This window comes from Leuresthes tenuis, unplaced genomic scaffold (genome assembly GCF_036924035.1).
Source record: "Leuresthes tenuis unplaced genomic scaffold, fLeuTen1.0.hap1 SCAF_8, whole genome shotgun sequence".
In the NCBI taxonomy this organism is placed as follows: Eukaryota; Metazoa; Chordata; class Actinopteri; order Atheriniformes; family Atherinopsidae; genus Leuresthes; species Leuresthes tenuis.
Genome location: NW_027325362.1, coordinates 8,653,677 through 8,679,274, shown reverse-complemented (window position 1 = coordinate 8,679,274; position 25,598 = coordinate 8,653,677). Strand labels below are relative to the sequence as shown.

Below are 25,598 nucleotides of genomic sequence, written 5' to 3'. Positions count from 1 at the left end.
TAATGACATACTTGGCACCGTCGTAAACGGAAAGAAGTCAGTTTACAGGAACAGAACTTACAGGAGTCGCGGATGAATTTTCATCAGGCTCTCGGAGAAAGTGAACAGTGAAATAGCAGCTGAGCCGATGCACCTCATGTTCCAAGCTCAAATAGGGACAGAGACCGTGTGTGGACTGCATCCTGCACATACCTCTGCAGGGGAACGAAGGAGGCAAAGAGGAAAAAACAAAAAACAAACAAAAAAGGGTCATTACACAGGCTACATCTGAGGAAACAAATACCAGCGATAAGTTTCCTTTCAGTTGATACTCCTAATCCGTTTACAGGACAATGGAAGCTAAATAATCTAAAATAAAAAGGCAACTTTCTTTAAAGAATATATTCTTTAAAGAAATAGCAAATGTAAAAAATGTTGGTACTTACCCGTTATCAGTCCCAGTCTTGTCCTGTGTGTAGTTGCGATGAATCCAGGATGGAGCAGCAGCACATGAGCCTCTCCTGTGTTTGCCAGGGAGGGGTGTGCTACCTTTTCTGGCCAGCCTCTAACAAACCGAGGTCAACGAGGGAGCAAAAAAAATAATAAAACAAGATAATTTCTTTCGTGCTTTCTTTCTCTTTCCCTCTTACCTTTTACAGTCAGCACCTTTTTCTTTCTTTCTCTCACCCGGTCCCCTTCTCTCTCTCTCTCACTCCCGTAAATGACGTAACATCAGCTTTGTTTATTTGCTCCCCTTATTGGAACAGATTGATAATGATAATAACTTATTAAATGGTAATTGTCAGCATGGAAACGGGTGTTTTAGACAGTGCGTGACACAATAACTAATTGAATCAAAGAATAGTAGCCGCCAATTTCTTTAACAACAAAATTACTTTAACTTTTCTTACAAAGAAATCCTCAAAAAACAAAGTTTTACACTGTATTTCAGACTGATTCATTCAGAAGGTCACACAGGAAGAGAGATGTGGCTGCAAAGCAGAGCACAGTTGCCTTTGTGCTTGACCAACACATTTCCAGTGTTGTAGTGTGCAAAACACTGTTTGCGTTGTCGTGTCTGGAGGTTTAAGCTGTAAGTAAACGGAGAAGACGCTAAATGCTCCATGTGCATTCAGAGCTCCCGTCCCCCGCTGTTTAGAACATTCAACAAGCTCTCGGATAAACACACAATTACGGCAGGTGAATAAACTTGTTTGGGGGGTGTTAATTACATGCTTAACGTAAACAAAAGCCATGTAAAAGAATGTGAATTACTAGTGGCTTTCCTCCCTCAATCCCCCATTCAGGTTTTACATTTCACCTCTAGTCTCTTCTAGGAGTGATTTCCGAATTGCCTGCGAGGGCAACTCCCAAACAAGGCTCCCCAAAAACATAATGCTGGATAATACCTGCTGCCTCGGCTTTAATTGTGATCACCTAAATTAGAGCACCCAGTCAGGTAGGAGGCTTTGCATATTCGAAGTAGTCCTGCTAAGCCTGCACTCTCAACTTAGTGTTGGGGTCGTGCGTGCATGCATGTGTGTGTGTGAAAGAGAGGGAAGAGGGTTATAGGCTAGGGGGTTAGTTTTAACACCGGCATGAAAATACCAGGCTTTACTTCCAGTCCACGGAGTTTTCCAATGGGACCAATTCAAGTGCCACTTGGAATTAGTCCTCCTGAGTTTCGTGTAGCTGCGCAGAGGACAGGTTTGATCCCGTCCACTGCCCAGCCCCCAATACGAACACGCACTCACAACCCTAATGGTGTAAGGCACAAACCAAACGCCAGATCCCTCTACAAGATCGCCACGACCCCTATTCTGCATCACACACCTCCAGAAATGGACACTTGCACATAAGGCGTGCACGCACTCGTATGCACGCTTTAAAGAGTCCTTTGCTGAAAACGCCCGTGCGCAAAAGTTTTATTATCGCAGGACTATTCGCAGGATAATTGCACGGTGAAACTCACACGTTAAAGTGTGTCAGTCGGGGTTAAATGGTAAACAGGTGCCTGTACATGCATGTGGAGCTGGTTTACTTACTGTCCCTCCAAGCTTGAAGTCGGTGGTCTATCTGTCCAGCTCCGGAGAAAGTACAAATCGGGCAGAGGGAAGGAAAAGTTTTGAATTCCTGAATGAATTTGTAGAAAGGCAGCTTAGGATCATTATGTCAGCTTTATTGAGGGCGGATTAAGCGGAGTCTAGATGCTACGCCTTGTACATGGCTCTTTCACAATGTGAGCACTGTTCGTTTTAGAGTGAACTCACAATATTTTAACACCCTATAAGCCCTGTCTAAATATGAAGCCGATTTAGCCATAAACATGAAAATCACACCGCCTTGGCTACCGCTGTAAGCCGAATCCTATGACTGGATGTGGACATTGATCATGTCCTTACCACTAGATCAAATACATGAAAACTGCTTTTATGTCCCCAAGAAGCTTTCATGTTGCCATTTGATTGTAATTCCAATACGAGCCTAATGGTTTTAATTAGAGGGCTGGACTATTTTTTGGATAAACTATTAAAAGGGCCATGCCACTTGCGATTTAGTTTACCAAATACAAATTATCTTTGTTTGATCAACTCAACACTGAGCATCGATATTCACTCGAAACAATGCATTTAGTTGGTTAGAGAGAAAAGCAGCGGGCAGGGGGCCAGAGCTGCACCCAACATCCCAGAGGCAGGGCCGGGGACAGCAGGAGGGGGAGCGGCATCATACTGCAGCATACACCCGGACCAGCACACACCCAACAAATGTGACCACACACACCAGCGAGAACCGATAAAGTCATGATCAGAGCAAGTCACAAATAGATAATCAACAGATCCAGGGCGAATGCCAAACGATTTTTTTTATAACTATGCGTTAGTCTAAAATCTTGAAAACAAAAAAGACATGTAAAGAATAATGTGGAGCAAACGCCTTGCACAGAAGAAAAATGAAAGGGCTGATGAAAAATATCAAAAGTAGCTAATACAGGAAAAACTAAATGAAAATAATGTGCAAATTGACTCGCTTCTATACAAAACGTGTATTCCGGAGTTGCAGTCATTGGTTGTCCATTTGTCACCCATTTAAAGCTCCCTCTGCCTCCCTCCCTCCCTCCCCGTCTCTGCTAAGCATCTTCAGTCTACATATCTTCTTTAGCTTTAACGAGCCTCGTTAAGATCGCAATAATATTCCACCCTCTAATTGCTCATTCCATTCAGCAGATAGGCGAGCATTGGCTTGTGCCTGATGCGCGGTGCGGTGGGAGGGTTGCTGTGGAGATCGGAGACTCTGATAACCCCCCGTGCGTGCTGCACAAGTGGTGAAAGCCTCGCGCTACGTACTGGCTAATGATTGGCACGCTTGACAGTGATTGGCAGGGCTGCCATGACAACGCTACAACGACACCAAGAAGACCAATAGAAAAGGGAAACAAAATGTTTCAATGCTACACTCAACGGCGGATTTAGGGGGGAGATATTATGAGGCTGGTGTCATTAGGCGATAGCCATTGAATCATTCAGTCTTTTTTACTTGCCGTATTTTTGGTTTTTTCCTTTTTCTCGATAATTTTCTTTCTCTCTCAGGTCATTTCCATGGTTTTCAGATCCCCTTTAGAGCTTTATCCCTCCCATTTCTTCCTGCCTAACTTCGCTGATCGCCCACTGCTCCTGGCGAACAGCGCTCCCACCACCAGGTCTCCAGAAGACTTGTCCATGTTTCAGCTACCGACCCTCAACTTCTCCCCGGAGCAGGTGGCAAGCGTCTGCGAGACGCTGGAGGAGACCGGGGACATCGAACGGCTGGGCCGTTTCCTCTGGTCCTTGCCTGTAGCTCCGGGAGCGTGCGAAGCGATCAACAAGCACGAGTCCATCCTGCGCGCCCGGGCTGTTGTGGCTTTCCACACGGGGAATTTCAGAGACCTCTACCACATCCTGGAGAACCACAAGTTCACCAAGGACTCGCACGGCAAACTGCAGGCCATGTGGCTGGAAGCTCACTACCAGGAGGCCGAGAAGCTCCGCGGTCGTCCCCTCGGACCTGTCGATAAGTACCGGGTGCGGAAGAAGTTTCCGCTGCCTCGGACGATCTGGGACGGGGAGCAGAAGACTCACTGTTTCAAAGAGCGGACACGGAGCCTGCTGAGGGAGTGGTACCTTCAGGACCCATATCCAAATCCCAGCAAGAAAAGGGAACTGGCTCAAGCCACTGGACTCACTCCTACACAGGTCGGAAACTGGTTTAAAAACCGGAGGCAACGAGACAGAGCTGCGGCAGCCAAAAACAGGTTGGTGATCTCTCACTGTGCTGTCGAAACAGAATGCACTTTAATCTGTTAGATATGTTTATTTTTCTTCTAAAGAAAAAGGAGGATTCGTTGAAAATTTAGTTTGGCTTCCGGACAGCCCGGCTGCTGTCAGTCAGGCAGAGAAAGTATGCTGCGCCGACATTTTTGTTATGAAGTGAATCCGGATAAACATCGAAAGCCCTTTCTTAGCGGTTGTAAATACACCAGAACTTTCCTAAAAAAGTACAGATTAGTTATTTTTTTATTTGCAAAATATGTGTAATATAACACATCGTCATACAATAAGAAAATAATATTTTGGCAGATTAACAATTTGGATACATTTGGAACCAAATAAAAACACGATGTTAAATTTCAAGTTTGATATTAAAGCAAGTTCGAATAACAAAATGACGTTACATAAGCACGAACTAGACTTACTGTTATCCGAAAAAGCGATTATTGCGCAGTTTCTTTTGACGCAGAAACACAGTATATTTTCCCTATGCGTTAAAGTAATGTAGGTGCAGAACGCTGAACGTGTATTCTGACAATAATGGCTGTTTTTTTTTAGTGAATTATATTTAAAAACTACTCTCATTAGGACGAGGTAAAGAACCCTAGGAATTATTTTTTAATGGGTTGCATATATTATAAACAGCACTGGGTTAAGACTGTACGTTTGAGCTGGAGAAATGATAAATTACACACATTTAAACACTTTTGGAATTTTTCTGCTTTGCAGTTGCTTTTATGAATGTTATTGTTTTTCTGACCAAAGGTTATGGCTGTTCTGATTGATTTAACTTAAGTTACTCTGTGTACGGATCTGTATTTTGTTTATATGCTATGCTGTGTGTATCGTTTTAGCGTCATATAAGGCAGTATTGTTGGAAATGAAAATGATCTGAAAGGACAACAGAAATGTTATCTTCATTACTTGACTAATACGCATAAGACAGAGGCTGGGTTCATATCATTATGTGTGGTATCATTTCACTGAAATGCTGTAATTGATTAGAAAATATCTTAGAGAGTATTAAGCCATATGAACACTATTCTAATCTTTTTGATAAATGAAGAGATATATTTCCGCACTGACATTATCCTGTTGTGATGGAGCTATTATCGTGAGTGGAGAGGAGATCAACATTTAGGATGATTGCAGTAACCTGGATCTCGACGTCACTCATTCATACACTTCCATCAGACTAAACTACATCTGTGTTAAAGCCTCATTACAGTTGCACAAAGGCATGTGTTTTATTTTTGAAAGCAATTGATAATGTGGTTCTGGGGGTGCAGTCACGGTTAAGTAAAATTGGGCTGAATAGAGAAAGTATAAAAGTAATGCACATTGTAGCTAAAATAGCTGCAGATGCAGGACATAAACAAACCGTTTATAATACGCTATGTTGGAATTGCAGCTTTTTCTTTGTACTGATATGATAGAGCATGTTTAATTCCAGATTGTTGACCTGCGCCATGATCAGGCATACTTTTGCAAGAGGAAAAACTCCATTAAATGTCCTCCAACATTTGGTAGTCTAACTAGTGCTGCGTTTTGTCCCCTGAATGCTGGCTGATAAAAGCATGCATGCATGGCTGGGGCCGGCAGGGGGAAAGAAAGGCGAGGTTGAACCCTTATTTTGCAGGAGGAGGAGGGGACGGGGGACATTCTCAGGTCTAATTGCCATTTCTCTAAATTTTTTTTCTTCTCTTTTTCTCCACTCGCTTCTTTTCTTCTCCAGGCTCCAGCACCAAGCAATAGGACCGACCGGTATGAGGTCCCTCTCAGAGGCCGGTCTCACCCCTCACAGCTCGGCGGAGTCGCCTTCAACCGCGGCCAGTCCCACCACCAGCGTTTCCAGTATGACAGAGAGAGTTGATACTGGGACGTCCATCCTGTCCGTCACATCGAGTGACTCGGAGTGCGATGTATGATACGGAGGAAAAAACACAAAAACAAACAAAAAGAGAAATATTTACAGGGAAAATGGACCTGAGAGGAAGGAAAAAAAGACTTATTAAATATGGTGGATGAAAAAAGGACCGATTGATATAAATATTAAAATAAAAAGAGATAAAAGCACGTCGTTTTTTTTATTTTTATTAAAAGCGCTTTCAAAGGACCCACGCCTACCCCTCCTCCTCATTCCCCCACAACACAACCACCACAACTACTAGACTACTTGCATGATGTTTTTTTATTTTTCATTTCGTAATCAGGGACATAAAAAACCTGAATGCAAGATTTTCCATCAGGAACATCAACCAGGGGGAATAAAAACAGATCGTCTTGGTGTCTTCATCGCACTTTCTTTTTTCTCCATCTCCGGTTTTAGTCCAAGTGATGATAATGATGATGGTGATGGTGACGGCGAGGAACTCGCCGTGCAGACAAGATGCAATCCTGTTTTTACTTTGTGTTCATCAGACAATCATTTTAAGTCGTAAGCACCTTTTTTAATACACTTCTGTCACTGCCTGTGTGGGGTACATGGTCAAAAAAAAATGTCGAACGGAACCGTTTATGACTGTATCAGATTTTTATTTTTATTTTCAAAATTTTATATTGAATTATGTATATCTCAAATAATGCGATCATTCACCCGGTCTGTAATATACGTGTAGAAATATGCTTGTACATAATTATTGCTCTCCCTCCCGTGTCATCCTCTTTTCTATCCCTTCCTCACTTTTCTTGACTTGGTGTTCCTACATAAAATATTTGTCAAAACTTACAACTGAAGTGCTGCAGGCGTTTTTGTTGCTTTTTGTTTTTGGTGGCTCACGAATGGCGTACGTAATTAGTCATATTTACCCATAAAATATATTTTTTCATGAAAAGTGGAATAACTTGTGCATTCACGTCAACAGTGCCTCTTCCGCTCTTCTCTCTGCAGCCTCAGGGTCGCTCAAAGCTTATCCAGTGTTTTCTTCTTGCGTGGTTATTAAGTACAAACGTTTCTAAATCAAATGCATTCTTCAGTTTGCTATACCTCGTTGTATGTTGTCTGTATTTCCATCCGATTACGGATAAGGACAGTGATAAGTGGCTAAACACATGTTCATATTGGGTCATTATTGGATTGTGGAAGCATTAACTTTCATCATGGCTTATGCGTTCCCGGAGCAGGTTATACAGTCAGAGGACTGAAGTCACTTAGTTCAACGTTGGTTCGACTGTATTTCCAGAACACAGTTGATTTTCTTTTAAGTTATATATTCATTGTCTCAGAAAACTTACTTTACTCATTTCTTATATCATCGTTACATCCCTGGTTCAAACTTGTGCTGACATATAAGTGGAATCGCTATTTATGACTGCCACTGTATACACATTTTGGCAAACGTCAACGTCATGCAGCACTTAAAAATTTGAGTGCTATTTCCCCTTTTGTTTACCGTTGCTAGTGAATACAGAAATTAAGTAAACGCGCCATTAAATGGGCTAATCACGATGGGACTCCTCCCCTGTCCCAATCTCCCATTGTGGCCCCTGAAAAGAGCTTTTCTTCCTCGGACGAGAACCATTTCCCCCCTCCAAAAAGAGAGTGATAGAGAGAGAAAGGCTTTCTCTCCTGCAGTCCCTTTCCATCCAAATCCCCAACCAACCAACCAACCAATTATGCTGCAGACTGGAGCAGATTTGCTATAGGACACTGTTGCACGAACAACCACAGTTTTGGTGGAAACACTTTCTAAAAGATTTGCTTCGCTCAGGATCTCGCCATGTAAATATACCATGTGATACGCGTCAACTTTGTGGGTGCTGCAGTCATGTCTTTAGCGACAGAAAGTAGGACAGAGGCTACTGTTTGGCTCAGGCAGGGACACCAGCAGTGTAAACCTTCAGTTATTTAAGCTGTCGCTGATTTTACTTTGAATGCTGAGGCTTTGCTGTGGTTTGTATAAACGGGATATTTAGGGCGACTGTGGTGAGAGGAACAAGAAGTTCTCAAGAATTTATCTTATTTTTCAACAACAGTGTGAAAGTTTCAAAGAAAAATTACCCTGAGCGATGTGTGCGCGTAAATGTGCAGACATTATAGGCTGAAAGGAGGTATTCACCATTTGGAATTGAGATAGGAAACCAATCCTCTAACAAAAAAATCCACACAATTAGACTGCTTTAATGTGTTATAATGGCTTTTAGAAATAGGCTGTGGGCATTTGTTAAAAACAAAACATAATCAAAATAGTTTAAATTCTTTTTTCGTAGCGAAACTGCAAAATCTGAAAGATAGTTTGACGGAAGTTAGTATAGTGATGAATTGTGAACTTGGTTTGTAGATAGGTTAGATCTGACAATGGATTCAGTTTTTCCTGCGTAAATGTTATCAGTGCACTGAAGGAAATGTCCCTTCTTGTATAAGTCTCTCCCAGACAGATAGCAATCAAAACACTAAACAAGTGGGTGAAACGCTTCTGCCAAATGACCCCTTAGGTCTGTGATTCTGGAGTAAATGAGGACATAAAGTCGTCAAACGCAGCGCACAGCTCCCTGCTTGACTGAAACAAACCACCTCCTGACGCACTCATCAGCAGTCGATCACAGATGAAGTAAATCTGTATCATATTTTAAACCCATTCCGGTTCTTAAATCGGCCTGCAAACGAAAGATAGCCCCTATCATGAGCACCGAGGGCTGTGGCACCACCACACCACCAGTCCCTTATCACACCAACCCCATCTCTCCATTTATGCTTCCACAAGTTTTATTGGCGACAAGTCCCGGCTAAGATGGAAACTCAATTAATTGTAAACTGAAGAGCATTTTTTTTATCGGCAAAAGAGGACACGACGATTAGAGCTATATCTGAAAGATGGAGCCACAGATAGAAGCTCGTGAATTCAAAACAAGCCATGAATGGGCTTCATTTTCGCAACATTAGGTCCATTAAACCCACAATTCTGGAAAACGCTATTTAAATATGCACACAAATTAACTCACTTTAAGAAAACTTATACAAGCAAGGTGTTTGTTTGAGATAATGTGTTGCAAAAAAAGACAGCAAAAGATGGAAACTTCTTAGTCGCATTCAACACGTAAAGAAGTTATGCGTTATAAAGGTGTTTGGATGGTATTAAAAGACTATGGTTGTAACCCTGACACATCGTAAGTCTATATTAAGTCAAGATTATAAGGATTTTTCCATTCGACAGTGTGCAAAGTAGATTAGAAGCATGTAAACAGTTAATGTGATTGTTCTTGCTGGAAACATATATAGGCCAGAGCAGCAGAAGTAAAAAGCCCTGCAAGTGTGAGTCTATCTGTTGCTGGCTGGGGTCATTAACAGTGGGGGAGCTCTTGTTCGTGATCTGTCAACTCAAATATGGATCACAAGACAAAGGAACTTAGCGAAGAGTAATCTCTGTGTGTGATACTTACATGAGAGTAAACGAGAATGTGAGACAAGTGCGGCAACAATGGAGACTTGCATGTTTTCCTCTTTTCGCTCCCTGAGGTTGTTTTTCTGATTTGTGGTGTATCAAGGACGAGCTGAACGTCAACAACCATAAAGATGATTAGGTTTTTAGGGCTTTCAGAGTTTAAGTGATTTCTTTAAGAAGAGAAAAGCTCAAGCGAATGCCTCTCTGAAAAATATATTTGATTTGTGTTTGGATTGATGGTTGTTTGCGTCGTGATGATCCGCTTAGAGGTCGAAGCTTTCCTTTCTATTCATTCCTAACTACAACATCTTGCATACCAACGTTAATGCAGGCAATGTCAGTTCAACTATAGGGAACACGAGGAGGGGGGGTATTAATTCCGGGGTTTGGCGGTGAAACTTGCCCTGCCCTGTTTTTTTTCTTTCTCGTATTTCACCGGTTAACTGAACACAACTTTTCTATTGGTGTGTATTCATGCAGCAGCCAAAGAACACCGGTTTTCCTATAGTTCCACCAGCTCGGCTGTCAGTGCAAGAATGACCGGGCTCTTTGGACTAAACTTTCTGCTCTCTTCCATAGGTAAGACGCAGGGCTGCAGCTTTCCTCTTGACTGAGTGGTAATTTATAGTTATATGCCTATGACCTGGCATTCTGTATCAGATAGAAACTACATTTTCCTTCCCGGGTTGTGGTGTAAAATATTTGTAGCAAAAGGCCAGAAGAAGCGAGTGTGCATCAATTACACATGTGTGCCACCATATTTTCATTCTCCGTGTTGCGTGAATTGTGCACAAATTTACCAATGCCAGCCGCTGTGCACCTGCTGCTTGATGACAGCTGATCGACCCCCAGGCTCTATCGCACACACGCACACCATTTATCACAAGCTCATACTCCCTCACAGAAGACGTTTGCGTTTAAAAGAGTTAGCAAATTAAATCGTGATTTGGAGGTCACATAGGGCAGGGGGCAGTGATGTACAGGGACGGCGTGGATAATGCGACTACATACGGGCAGCTGGGATCATACTCTCTCTTTCATAGTCAGGTCGGGTGGTGTGTGTATGTGTGTGGTGATGGTGGTGGTGGGGAGGCGGGGTGTCAAGACAAACTCCAACCTAATGCTTATTAGTGTGGACTGCCAATGCACAAGCTTCATCTTTTTAAAACAAGCATAACATGAAAGCAACCCAAATCTAGCTTACTCAAGCGAATTTAACCCCTCCCTACACACACAGCTCTCTCGCGCGCATACGTGCACGCGTATGGCCTTGCACGCACAGCACATATGGAACGGGTGAGTGTGTGTTGGGTGGGGGCGTGGGGTGCAGGCTGTGATCTCTCGCCTTGTGCACACCGACTGGACAGAGGGCTGAGCAGCTTAAATAGAGCCCCAGCACCTGTGATATCTACGTCCGTTCTCAGGCCTTCTTAGCGCGGCACGGCGCTGTACAGCGCGGATGCACGTATTTAAAAACGCACTTCCAACACGTAGATATTGTACACACCACGTGGCACAAGTAAAAGAGGGAGATGAGATTAAAGTCCGTCACATCATGGATTTATATGCCTATTTGCTGGATTTACATGTATTTTTCCCCAGTCATAAGTTGAAAATATTACGACAAAGTATCTAAGTGGAGTGAATTTAAAATCTCTGCTGCAAAAATGTAGTCTTAAAAAAGAATAAATAATACACCCACTAGCCTCCACTTGTATTGATGTTAAAAAAAGATACACTTTTTTCCACAAACGCATCACTGAAATTTTGCTTATGATAAGCAGTAAAACACGAAAACAGCCTCCGTGCAACTCACGCACTTGATGCATTTTGGTGACATGTCCCTCAATACTCCCCCCTTTTCCCTCCATGAATTGGTGATTGCTCCCTGGTCTGATGCTGAAGGCTATTGTCTGTCAGCTGGAGCTCCTGCCTGCTCTGGTACTGAAAGCATTGAATGAACGTGGACACGGACACCCGGCCCCGCTGAGCCCGTGCAGACACATCATAATCACTCTGCCCCATCTCTTCTTTAACTACAGAGATTTGGCGCAACAGTACATGAAACATCTGCCCACGTTTGCCAGAAACGAGGTTCCAGTTCAACAATATAAATTGGCCTCGTCCAATACGTTCTGTGACATAGATTGGCTCCATTAAAGAACAGCAATAAATTACAGTCTCAAAATCAACACTGGGAACAGGTCTCATACTACCAAAAAACTATACATTTTAAATAAAAAGATAGTGAATACATTAAAGTTGATAATGAAGTTATAGATTATGACTCTGAGTAGACCAATTTAAAATGTGTGCGCGGGGAAATACCTCAAGAAAAATATGTGCGTAACATCACAGCTGACCAAAACTCAGTTTTAGCTTTTGAGACATAAAAATCATCTCACAGAGGCTCCTGCGCACTGCAGGCATATATATTAAAACAATCTCAAAATAAAGATTTTGCATATGTCACAGGGTCTGTGTAACACACCCGACAGCCTTTGTAAAGCTTTCCGGTGACACGCCTCTTTTTTGAGTCTGATGCGCTGAACAAAAGGTCAGGGATAGAACGAGGCCTGGGTGTCCTTATCATTTTAACCTCCATTTACAGACCGATGAGATGGCTTACGCTGAATGCCAGCCAACCCCCCTCACAAACAGCTCCGAGCAGATGAAAGTCCAGACTGGGAGAGGACAACAGCGGGCAAGGCAGCAGGAAAACGCCGCAGAGGGCCAAACATGTTCTTTGACTGCCATCTAGAGGGCATAAGTGGAATAAAAAAGACTTCAAATTACAGTTCCATGTAAAGCGCATCTAAAGAGGAAGAAAATTAAAGGTTGTTCATTCTTCCTATAAACAGAAAGTTATTTTTTTAGTTGTTGAAGTGATATGTCATATCTAAACATTCACTTTCCCCAGTTTTAACCAGATATGTTTGCTGTCTTCAGAAAAAAAAGACAATATTTCACTGTTCAACATGACTTCCCACCAGAAATGGCAAACATCAGACCAGTGCTCCAACTGAAGCAGTGTTTGAGCAGCATGGGACTTCTTACTTCTCTGTTACATCTTCTTTGTGCTCTAGTTAACGTCAGTATAGGCACGAATATACATAGACATGGTTAGACGACAGGGACAAGTGCAGGCCCGTGAAGTCATCCTGGCTGCACACATACATATACTTTATACAGTGAATGCATTCATTAAAGTTTCATTGCATGAAAGTCAAATGATGTTGGAATAGTGAGACAGCTTCTCCATTTAGTGCTAGCTCAAGGATTCAGACGCCAGAGAGTGTAATGGAACCCCCGATCCCTGGTTAATTTTTCAAAACTGATACCCGGAGTTTTACTGAGGCCGCCAAGGAGCCAAGTGACTGACTGGTGTGCGAGAGATAGTAGGACTGGTGATGGCAGTGAGCTAGGGGCCATAATGGTGTCCGCTGGAGCGCAGCCTTTTAGAGTTTAACTCCCCTATTGTGGAGAGCAGGGGCAGGGGGAAGAAGAGGACTGAGAACAGGCAACAGAGACGGTTTCACTGTAAATGGACAGTAAAATGCTTAAGGCAGTTTGGTCTGAATCTGCCATTAAATCATTGCAGGAGGAGAAGGGTATACTACCATGTTAGTGCCATAAGTAATAACTTTTTTGCTTCCCTATTTTGTACTCACTCATATGTCCTAAAGTGGTTTTAACCTGATTTCAGGATCACATGAATGTATAAGCAATCCTTATCTGGGGTCACTAGAGTCGATTTATAGTTCAACCATTTGGATGGAGATACATCCAACATTCACACAGTGGACACATCACTGATAGGAACCTGGAGGGGAAAAAATGCAGTTTTAGATTTTTAAAACACATACATTTTCTAAATTAAACTGTAGATGTAGCACATATTAGTTTCAATCCGATCAGATAAATTGCTTATACATAAATGCAGGTGAAAAAACACGATATTTTGTATCTAAATGTCACTACATAAAAAGTACAGTTTTGGTCTCCTCATTTAGATCTTCCCCATGTATTCCTCCTTACACACATGTTTGGCCTTCTGAAAGGTTTTGCTTGTCCTAGCTTCTCTCGTATGGAGATTAACCATCTGGAACGGGAACAGGAAGAAAATTAAATGAAATTCATTTTACAAATTCACCCTTCACAGTTCATTGTCTGTGAGAGCATCTTCATGTAGTATGTCCCTTTGCTGGTTAATAACTGGCTCAGGGCTCTAGAGGTCCTCAGCTGAAGCAGGCTGTTTTGTCCGACCACTTTTTCTATTTTTAATAGGTTCCTGTACATGAGTCAGTCGTGGAGCATCTTTGAAGCGCCCTATTTAAAAACGGCCTGTGTCCCGAGGTAGCCTCCAAATCACATGCATTATTTAGGAATACACCGGCCTTACCCCCATCCTCCCTACCCCCTCACATCCCCTCCACTCAGTCCAGTTCAGCAAGCAGCAGCAGAGCACAGCTCCCACAAGGGGAGAGCAAACACAGCCAAGTGTTCAGGGCTCAGAGATCGCACACGTATGTGTGTGTGTGGCGGCAGGTGGATGAGAGGGGAGCAGTCGCAGGTCAGAACAGCAAATATCCCTCCCAAGTTCACATTGTCTCTGAACTTCAGATGTTTTTGTTTAGTTCAAGAGTCACTCTTTTGAGGTAAATAAAGTCAAAACATGCTCTCAGGCTTTTACACTCCTCACGTATTTGAACAGACAGAAAACAAGTCAAAGCAATTTTCATGATGTCCCTTAATCCGCATTTCTGACAAACTCTATAAATAACATAGCACTGGAGTAATAAATATGTTTTGTTTCAGCAATGCAGTGGTTTTAATCCAACAAATCTTGGGCTTTCTGTCAGTATCTCATCTCTGCCCGCTTTACACACAAAAATGTATGCACACACACGCACACACAAGATCAAAATTGAATGTGAACAGTTGGAGAGAATTGAGAGAGGGCAAAGGGAGAGGTTGAGAGCTGTGTAAATGGTCAATTGGCTTAACTCAGTGGTGTCTGTTCTTGGTGTGACAATGTCAGTGGGCAATGTGCAAATGTGCACTCTTTTGATTTCCCTGATGTAATCCTCTCCAGCATACTGGTAGCCTATAAAGCCTCAGGGAGGAGAGATGAGTGAGACACTGGATAGTGTTTGTTCTGGGATTAAGATAGCACTTCCTCACATTCATTCTTTCAAATGTCACATGCATGCAGGGTACAAGTGAAAAGACTTTATTTATGTGTATGAATGCGCATAGGAACATCTTCTCACACACATACACACACACACACACACACACACACGATGTCTTCCCCCACTGTTTACACTACTTAAACACTTGTGTGTAGTATTTACTAATAGAGTATTTATCTGTGTCATTATGTTACACCGCCATCTAGTGATCCATCCACCTGAAGACACACTTTTAACGAGAATGCAAATTCAATAAACACCGCTCACTCTTACATAACTTGGAACTTAATTATGACACCACTGAAGATATATTGTTTGACTACACATAAGAATAATTTTGTAAGATGTCAGACTTTATATTCAAGAAAGTCACACCTCTGTCAGATGTTTATGATATGTTCGGAAAGTGCAATTTGATCTGTTTTTTAAAAAAAGGGAAAGTCTCCCTGAGAACATGACATTATGCTTTTATTATGAATATTTTACAATATCAGAGAACTACACACCTTGCCAAAAGCAATATAGAACTTCTGGTCTGTGACCGCTTACACCCACAGGCTGACTACCATGGCAATTGTTAGTTGGTATCTTTATCCTGCATAAGTAGTTTATCCTGTTCCTGATAGGCCCCTAATGGACCTGTGGGAGGGAGATAGACAGCATCAGACTTAATTTAACACCAGTGTCGTCATGACAACGTTGGCTAGCTGTGCAGTCATCATAAAAGTCTTCTCCTCTTCACCACCACTGCCTCTATGCACATGGCAACCCCCAACATGAAGACAAAACAACTAGTTTTCACTAGTCAATAATTATCTGCTGCTCTAAATCAGATCACAGACTGTTTTCACTGTGCCATATATATATTTTTATATAATGAAAACATTGTTTCATTAAAACACATGCCCAACCTTAACCACAAGGGGTCATCATGAGCTCATTCCTTTTATGCATGAAATGATAACATGTAAGTTTAAGGAAAAGAGGAATGAAAAATGCTAGGAAACACTTAGCATTTCCTGTTGTCTATTCAAACAATGTATGGCAATCATGGCTTCCAGATCCATTGCAGTAGTTACACGTGTATGTGTCAAGTCAAGTGTATAAAAAATTACAAATGGTGTATACAGAAGCTTTAAGGTCACTGACACACACACACACACACGCCCCTCTATGCCTACCTCTTATTGTGTAGTGAAATTATACCCGTGGCATGTTTACTGCACTTCTCACTTCAAAATTGCTTTGGCCGAAACCCAGGAGCGTTTGAAGTGCAGCGGAGAAGCTAATCAAGCAGTAAGTTAACGGCAACAAAGCAAAAGAGACTTCAAGCAGCTGCCACTGCTGTGGGTGAAAGACAAAAAAACAACAAGAGGAGTCCACAGCTTGGGAAGCAGTCTTGTGTACGTTATTAGGAAGAATCAGACAGATGGGGGAATAGCAGGAATGGGAAACCGTGGGAAAGACAGTGAGTATTCCTAATTCTCATTTTCCATAATGACTTAAATGTACAAACACAACCTGAACAAGCATGTGGATTTAAAACATTATTGTTGACTTTACTGGGAACACTGACCTGTAAAAACTGATTTTGGTTAGATAACAGCATGACGGCATCTATCAACAACACCTTGTTTATTATACTTACATAAACGGTATCATTTCAACTTGTTTCACTCTTACACTGGCCTCCAAAAGGCTAATAATATGGACTGTCCTAAAGTGTAGTACAGAGAACAAAAATGACAGAACTCTATAACTAAACATAACCACAATCCCTGTTCCAAAAGGTTGGTACGTTGTTTAAAAAAAGTAAAAGCAAAAACACAAAGATTTGAATCTGTTCAATTCACAGTAGAACATAGATCATATGTTGAAAGTTTGACATGTTATTATTTTATAAAAAATATTAGCTTACCTCAAATTTGATGTCATGTCTCAAAAAAGTTGGGACAGGGTCTTGTTTACCACTGTGCAGCATCCCCTCTTCTTTTAACAACATCTGGGAACTGAGGAGCCCATACACTGGATCAATTCACATTGTTTCACTGGACTTTTTCTTCTGTATTTTGTGTTTCATGATGTGAAAAATGTTTTCAGTTGGTGAAAAATCTGGACTGCAGGCAGGCCAGTCCAGTAACTGGACACATCTCCTGAGCGCTGATGACAAGCTGAATGCTACCTCTCATCTTTAGCCTGGAGGACGCTGCAGCCACCATTTCCAAAAAGAATTTCACATTTGGATTTGTCTGACTACAGCTTTCCTGCTTGCCTCAGTCCATTCTTAATTAGCTTTGGTCAGGAGAAGATGGCAGTGTTTCTGGATCATGTTCACGCATGGCTTCTTCCTTTCTTGATAGAGCTTCAACCTACTTTTGTGGGTGGCACAGTGAAGTGTGTTTTTAATATAGTGTTGTCTGATGGCCTGATGATCATGGGCATGCTGTATTGATGCTCAGCTGTGTCCCTTGCGTAGGTCTCTCCAGAATCTCTGAATCTTTTTATAACATTGTGTACTGTGGATGATGGAATATCAAAAGTCTTGGCAAAATTATGTTTAGACATACTATTCTGAAATTAATCCACAATTTGTGTATGTAGTTTTTTTTCCACATTATAAATCATCATGTTAGTAGCCTGTTGCCAATTGACTTAATTAGTTGCAAAATGTTCTTCCATCGGTTTACTTTTTGTTCTGGTTGCTTTTCCAGTGTTATACTGTCCCTGTTCAAATGTTTGAGATGCTGCCATAAAATTAAAGACAAGCTAATATTTTTCATGAAATAGAAAAATGCCTCACTTTCAATATTTGATATGTTTTCTGTGTTCTATTGTAAATAAAATATTGGTTAATGATATTTGCAAATCGTAGCTTTTCAGATGTTATACAGTGCCCAAGTTTTTTTAAATTATTTTTATTTGTTTTAGAATTGTGGTTGTAGATCTTTATTGTTCACAATGATGTTGGTCAGTCCCACACTGCTGTATTTTATTGCCAACTTATTGATGTTATTTTAGTCTTAACAGTGGTTTTGCAGCACTTATGTTTATACAGTATTAACTGTGTGTATCTTGCTGTAATAACAAAGTGTTGAGAAAACTCACTGATTCATCCTGTATAAATAAAGATTTAATTCATCAACACATCTGTCTATTTCACCTCAGTGCACCTGCTGGAGTATCAGAACCAAGCTGAACTAACTTTTGAGTCTCACTGTCACCAGGGTCTCGTTCAGTTCTTTATCTGCATGCAGTTACACTTTCTGATCACTAGGTGGAAGCAGTGTTCAGGCTTTTCAGTACTTTTGCTCCTGTCTTCCCATAAATTATGAAGAAAACCAAACAGTTACCCAGCATCACTTCTGATTTGAGGTTTTATTACTTTATAAACAAATCTACGCACTTATAAGTTGAGTGAATACAGTGTGACAATGTGTGTTGTTAAAGTAGGTTACTAGAATGATGAGGTTTACAGAGTGTGAGTCACTGGTGAGGTGTGTGTGTGTGTGTGTTTTCATTTCATTTTTGCTTATTGTCAAAGAGTTGTATGAAACCTTTGTGTTTATTTGTATTGGTAATGATTTGTATCTTTATCATTTCTCTTGTTTTTGAGATAAGCTGCGATGGTTCCCATCTCAGGTTAGTTAGGGGCAAATTATTTTCTGTCTTGTTTCAGCTTGTTTTCTTCTTACCCTGACTTACTTTGATGTTTACTATTAAAATGATAAGGGCAATGAAGTTGAAAACATAGTTTATTTAAAGAGATTAAGTGCATCGTATCTCTGACTGTCCACATTGTATTTAGCCATTTAAATGATTAAAACTGTACTCAACACAGTGTATAGTGCACATTCAGGAATGCACCGTACACTGTAAGTTGCAGTTTTTCACAACATTTAAGTCTACTTATCTTTCACTACAGTTCCAACATCAAAGCACGTACACACACACGGATTCAACGGTTTGGCAGGTTGAACCTGTTACTGCGTTTAGCTGGAAACGTTGACAGTGTACTCTTTTTCCAGGCGTGGTGTGTACAATCAACACTAATATAGATTGATCAGAATGAATAGGAAGTTCCTGCTCCCTCCTGGCAACAGACAATCCCAAAGCATGATGTCAGTGAGTTGCTTGACATTTAAGCCCTTAAAGCAAGAAATAGTTTTTAAACGGGTTATTTCCATTTTCCACTTTTCTTTTTCTTATGTCAGTGTTATCTACCCTGTCTTTTACAAACAGATTGTTTAGAGAACATTACAAAAATCAATTTACAAAGGCCAATGAAAGCAATGCAATCATCGCACTAAGGACAAAGATTCAATTTCTTATAATATAAAAGAGTAACATATCTTCAGTTTTTACTGACCTCTTTTACTGTGATATTTGCAAGCAGTATTCATACTAATGAAATGTGTAGTCTTTGCAAAGAAACACTCACATTTCACATACAAGATGAGCACTGTGGAATGATCTATTTAAACTTTAACTTAATCTATCCGTTATGGAAGGCAGAGCATCATTTATAAAAGGTCAGTGATTCCCTACCACAGTAGCATCACATCTGTCTGAAGTTTCAGGACGCTACAACATAAAGTAGACTAAGTTAAGTAGCAATAGAATCCTAACTTTGAACTTTTAAGCTTTTGTGACCATATCCATCTGATTAATGGTGGATATTTAACATTGCAAACTCTTTGTAGGATCTCAAGTGTTTCCTTCACCACAAACAGGTGATGACATCATCACCCAGAGGAGATCTCATCCCAAAAGATGGTTATTTATTAGAGACAAGTGGCAAGAAAACTTTGATTTTTTTTTAAAAAAGCTATTGTATCAGACAGCTACATCTGACAACAAAGTGGAGAAGCACTAAAGCGGTGAATGGAGTAGTCTAGCTTTACAATACTTTATCTGAGTGACACTGTGCTAGCTGATGCAGCATCAAGTAAAGCACTGGACAGGCTTTAGGTAAAATACAGCATGCTATGAAAATCCTGTGCATGATTTAACCTGCCCTTTGGCGCTCAGAGTGAACGCCCAGTGAAAGCATAAAGAATGAAGTAGTTAATCTTTTAGCTGGACAGATTTAATGGAACGGTGTCAGGTGACAATAGCTGGAAAAGCCATTCAAGTGAACCTAATGCGATCAGAATAGCCCGTGTCTGTCTCTCATCTTGGAATTTACAGTAGAGGGAAAAGCCCAGGTGAGCCTTCCTTAACCCCTGGTGCACACACAAACATACTTGTACTGTACAAGCCCACATGCATTAATACTAAAGCCCTTCTTTGTTACTTTACATCAGCATATGCTTAAAACACTTTAAGGTCCTAGACTTACGAAGATATAAAGTTCCCTTTTTACCATTCATAAGCAGTTTATGACTATCTAATAATTATTTCATAACATACAGTGATGTTGTGAGCAAATACATGTAATTGCAACTTAATCATTAGTCATTCATTGGTGGTACATAGTACAGCACATTTTGAGTGCAATATAAGGAGTGCTCAAAGGAGATTTTAGAATTGTTTGGACATTATAAGGAAATCAGAAAAACTTGATAAAATTACAACTTTATGATGCATTATGAATAATCTATTAAGAGTGTGTGAAGGCAAAAGAGAGGGCTTGAGGTTGAAAAGTTTGCCCGTTTGAAGTTTCACTGCTTTAATTGAAATCCATGTTACGGAGGAAGGCAGATGTTTTACTGAACTTTATTTCTTGATATGTGTGTCCTTGTCTCAGGTCTCAGGATGGAAGTCAGGACGTGGTCTGCCAGGTGACCTTTCACTCAAGGAAAGGGCACCCGCCGTGCACTTGTATGTGTGTGTGAGAGTGTGTGTGTTTAGTAACAGTACGCGTCCAGCACACAGGGAGTGCATTAATGCTCATACTCCCCTGGCCATCTCTGTCTCTCTTTTTTGACCGTAACCCTACACCGTGTACCCCCACCCACCTCCTCCTCCCCCCACCCTGTCCGCTCTCCCCAGACCCCCTACAGTTTCATCCTGTTTTATGGAACGCACCTGATCCACCAGAAATGCACAAAGGATGAGGAGAAGCTGAAATTAGCGTGCTCATCAATAATGAGGAGGGGGATCCCTGTTTGAGACAAAAACAGCAAAACAGCAATAACAACAACAACAAAAAGATGTTTTAAGAGTGAGTCCAATAATATCATTCTATTAATGACTGTTTATTGATTTGCAGTACTGATACATATGAATGTATATATAGATCAAAAGCTAATCAAATAGAATAAAAGCCAATTATACGTGTCTGAACTATATGAATAACAAGATTTTGAGACAGCTGATAAAAATGGGAAATATTGTGTCTGTTGATTGTTGGGGACTTCTGTTAGAGAAACATCCATCAAAAGCATGGATGAACTTTTTATCCTTTATCAATATGGGTATTCTTCATAGTTTTTAGTCTATTTTTAATCTATTTTTAGTCTTTATACCATATGTTATTAAAATAAATTATGAAAGTAAACCTGCCTGAGTTATTTCTACTAGTCATTTTAGGAGTGGTAGCAACACATACTTACTTTTCAGTTACTTACTTTTTCTTAACCTTAAACATAAATTGTTCCTACTATTGGTCCAATTAAATAAAATAAATGTTAAGAAATAATTTTCCTTTACTTTTTTCTCAGTGAGGACATTACTATGTACAGTAATTCTCAAATTCACATTGTTCCTGGGCAAAAAGAAAGAAAAAAAACAGGCTTACAATGTGAACATCCTGGAATAAAAATCAAACTCTTAAAACATAACTCTGCTAAAACTTTCTTGATGGGAACAGGCACATATCAATTCTTGTGAAACAGAAAATATAAAAAGTCAGAAACATTGAAATAATTGTTTCTTACCATAAACTAAAGCGCTCTTAAAAATTCCATTTAATTTATTTAGGTATTATCATCATTCAGGTATAATATAATAATGAATTTGTTTACAGTGCATCTTCTTTTGCTTCAGTCCAATCAACCGTTTGCACTGCCCAGTCAAAGGTTTTCAGATTGTGGAAAAAAGGGATTTCAACATGAAACATGTTATTCCCATTCCATATGACAGTTTCATCTGTGTTAATAAACAGCCTGCTATAAACCACAACCGGTGGAGTTGAGGTAGTTTGCTTTCTCACTAACTGCTGACTGAATCTGACTCGCAGTTCAGTTCAGATCCAGCTAAGGTGAAAATGATAAGCACACTGGATCAAAGGGAGCGGTGCGGGAATTCAGACCTGACTGCATGATAAAATGTTAATGGTTTAATATCAGCCAGTTTATATCATATATTTATGTAAATAAAGTGGTGCACGCCTTTGAGTGTTGCTGTGCATGCCTGAAGCAACCAGATAACATTCCTCTCTGTCATCTGACTCGGACTTCGTTTTGCACTTGCAGTGTTTCGGTAATGCAAATCCCAGCTGCCTTACTCACTTGTTAGCACAACCACTGACCTCTAGGCAACAAGTGGCATGAATTGCCAACTATTCACACTCATGGTATGATGTCCCTCGAAAATATCCTTAATGTGGTGCACCATCATTTCAGTTGCTCAACCTTCAATTAATCACAGTTAACAAGGACAAAGTCTGGGATTCGAGCTCGATCACTAGCTGTGCATTTGGCCTTTGGATTTATTCAAGTCGTCTTAAGACCAAAGTGTTCTATCTTTAAATAAGGGCTGCAGTTTGACAAACTATCCATGACCCACAGAGCCCGTGTTGAAGCTTCCCTGTTCAGCTAAAGAGAGTCCTTTCCAGCTCTGAGGCTGCTGCTATAAAGGTTTGACCTCTGACCTCCCTGAAGGCGATCTAAGTGAAAGGAGAATTTCCCCACTGGGGCCAATAATGTGTCACGTTATAACCAGCATCACCGTACTTGACATTTCTATGGAGTGCGTTAACATCACTTAACAAAACGTCTCTGGTTGAAAGAGAGTGTGAAGCTGTTGAATGAGAACTTTTGTAGAGCAATGTTTGGTGATTCTTTTCAGTTCAAGAGAAACGTTCAATTTTTTCTAAGTTTAAAGCAATTTATTTCATAATATCAGGAAATCTTGTGTGTTCCACCCAATTTTTATTTAACGCTGCCATTAAAATATATGTTGGAGCTACAAATTCTTTCCATTTTAAACTGTTTGTCAATCTTAACTCAGATTGATTGTCAGAACAAATAATTGATTGGTCATGAATGGTGACATCTTCCCCTCTTTGTTTCTCCTTTTGTTGTTCATAGTAAAAAGTATCCTATTCTGCTCTTTGAAATCAAGCTGCTCGAATCTTCTGTCTCTTCGAAAACCAACTTTATGGCAGTTCACAGTGTATATGCTAATTTTAGTCAAAGGGGTTGCATAGTAATCAGTCACTAACACTAACGCATTAACTGAATTTTTTCACCCTCGTATTTTCGAACGAACAGCAAAATGCAGACCTGACCGCTTCAAATGCAACAAACATTGTCCAGGAGGAACAGAGGAGGACTGAAAACTGCTTTTAAGACTTTTTTTTAACTTATAGTTATATTTGAACTATATAATCTGCTGTTTTTTTAATTGAGAAAATAATTTTTGAAAGAAAGCAGAGTAAAACACGTCAAAGGGCGTTTTACTCAAATTATTTTCAAGACGACACTTGTTTAAAGACAGTTATTCCCTACCTCACCTGCGCTACCTGCAAATACTGATCTCAGATGCCGGCTAATTACTCTTGACAGTTATTTTCCAACTTTAGTTTTGAATGATTATCGTCCCGAGGCGAAGTGTCTTTAGACTTTTTGACCAAAGTTGTTGAACACATGACGTGTAACATCCGAAACATCCTCACTTTGTGGTGTCTGACAGGCGATCAAACAGGCCGAATAAACCAGGACTAGTTCACACCTGTTCAACTGTTTATCCTGCTGCTTTTGGAGGCTCATTATTCCCATAAGCATATTTTGCGGAAACAAATCAGAGTTTATAACCACCGCGCCTTGTTTGGCCTTTTCTTCTGTGCTGGTGGATTTTCCTAACATTCCCTGCCCAAAAACCGTTTAACAGCCTCCACTTGCACACATGGCGCAGTCATGATGCCAGTTCACATTTCAGCCTAATGGGGAACAAGAGGGAGCGAAAGTACGAGGAGACGAAAATCACAGCTCTTTGCGGGGTTACAGAGTTGGTTTGGTGAGAGGCCAAATATTCCGTGTTATGTCTCCTCACAAGCCGCTGTTATGGGCTTGTTTGGAATAGACCCACATGTACATAAATCCTTGTTAATTGTAAAGTGTGGTGCTTTGTTCTGGATCTGTTGACCTCCGTGCGCCAGAAGAAAAGGTGCGAATGATCCTTTGCATTTACAGAAAGGAGACGGTTCACACACTTTGCGTGCACTTTTCATATTTGCACTCGTAATGAGAGTCGGCTGTGCCTACAGGATATTTCATTAATGGGGAGGATGCTTTGCTGCCGTTTCAAGCAGTAAAAGAAAATGATCTACCAACAAGCACCGAACTGTGAGCGACACGAAACTTTGCAGTCCCAGAGTGGATTCAGGGTTATCATTATACATATTTGTCAGCTGCCAGAGCCAATGTGATGTGACTAAACCAGGCAATGAATTCCAAAAACAAACAAAAAACATTTAAGAGAATATCTCATCGTGGACTACTGCTATCATTCCGATGAGAACAGAACCTGTAAGAGCTCAAGTGCAGAAGCTGTAAATGAAAATCTAAGAAGCAGAAAAGCTGTAGCGCAGCTCTCCACGAACAGCTCAGGCGTCAGGCGTCCGAGGCTGTTCAAACAAAGTGGCTTCTTTCAACACCAGTTTCCAGTTCTTTTTCCCCTCTACGGCACTTTTGTTCCCCTCAGCCGAGCGCGGATAGATAACGTGTCATCACTCGAACATCAAGGCTCCTCGCGCGGGTAAATCCAGCTCTGCCTATAATGGCCACATGCCACATGTTTCAGCCTCTTGACTTGTGTTGTTTTTACAAAGTACTGGATCGAGTGTCGGATTTTCTTCTTCCCACCTCTCTCGTTTTTCTTTTTTTTCTTCTGATTTTAAAATTTGCAGAGATTACTTGTGTGAACTTTGACTTCAAGTCGTCGTTTTATAAGCCACCAACAAACCTTAAAGTATAGTTTTCAGAGCCGTGACAAATTAAGAGCCGTATTTCAATGGACCACTTTGCTAAATTATAGCCTTTAAATTTAAAAACAAACAAAAAAAAAACGTATAGAGCACATAGCACAGCAAATTTTTGTTGGACACATTTTCAGTTTGCTCAGCTGATTTTGACCCAGTTCTTGAATTGTCATTTGAGCTACAAACGCTGTAACACACACTGCATTAAAGGAAGTTGCAGGGAAAGTATTTTTCCTTAAAAAATAAATAAATTACAGCTTTTACGATTACACCAGATCGACACCGAGCAGTGCAGAGTGCTCACGCATGAATGATCTATTTCTGCAGGCAAATGTGTCAAAGGGGACAAGCTTTTGATTCTTAGGTCATTCTATCCTATTATACATCTTTCCAACGTTGTTTGTGGACTGTTGGCTCAACGCACTTTCAAAAGGCCCGAGAATAAAGGTAAAGATGGATTTGAGCATGCAGCGATGTAGCTAAACAGCTACACCGATTTTGTCCCAAAATTCCAAACGTCCCAAACATTTAAAACAGATAAAAAGGGCGCATATAATCATTGAAAATGCACATACAACATTCAGGAGAGCAAACT

The 25,598-nt window shown here is 40.7% G+C and overlaps 1 protein-coding gene across 1 annotated transcript; it reads left to right on the top strand.

The window, feature by feature from the left end:
* The first annotated feature begins 3,451 nt into the window (after positions 1-3,451).
* Positions 3,452-7,023, top strand: six3a (SIX homeobox 3a). Its single transcript, XM_072390339.1, has 2 exons — positions 3,452-4,267; positions 6,019-7,023. Exons 1-2 carry the CDS (start codon positions 3,576-3,578, stop codon positions 6,209-6,211), a joined length of 885 nt encoding a protein of 294 aa, XP_072246440.1. The 5' UTR covers positions 3,452-3,575; the 3' UTR covers positions 6,212-7,023.
* The last annotated feature ends 18,575 nt before the right edge of the window (positions 7,024-25,598 follow it).

Coding starts and splice junctions, on each gene's coding strand:
- six3a (XM_072390339.1), top strand. CDS start 3,576: ATGGTTTTCAGATCCCCTTTAGAGCTTTATCCCTCCCATTTCTTCCTG. Junction 4,268..6,018: donor GCTGCGGCAGCCAAAAACAG/GTTGGTGATCTC, acceptor TTTCTTCTCCAG/GCTCCAGCACCAAGCAATAG.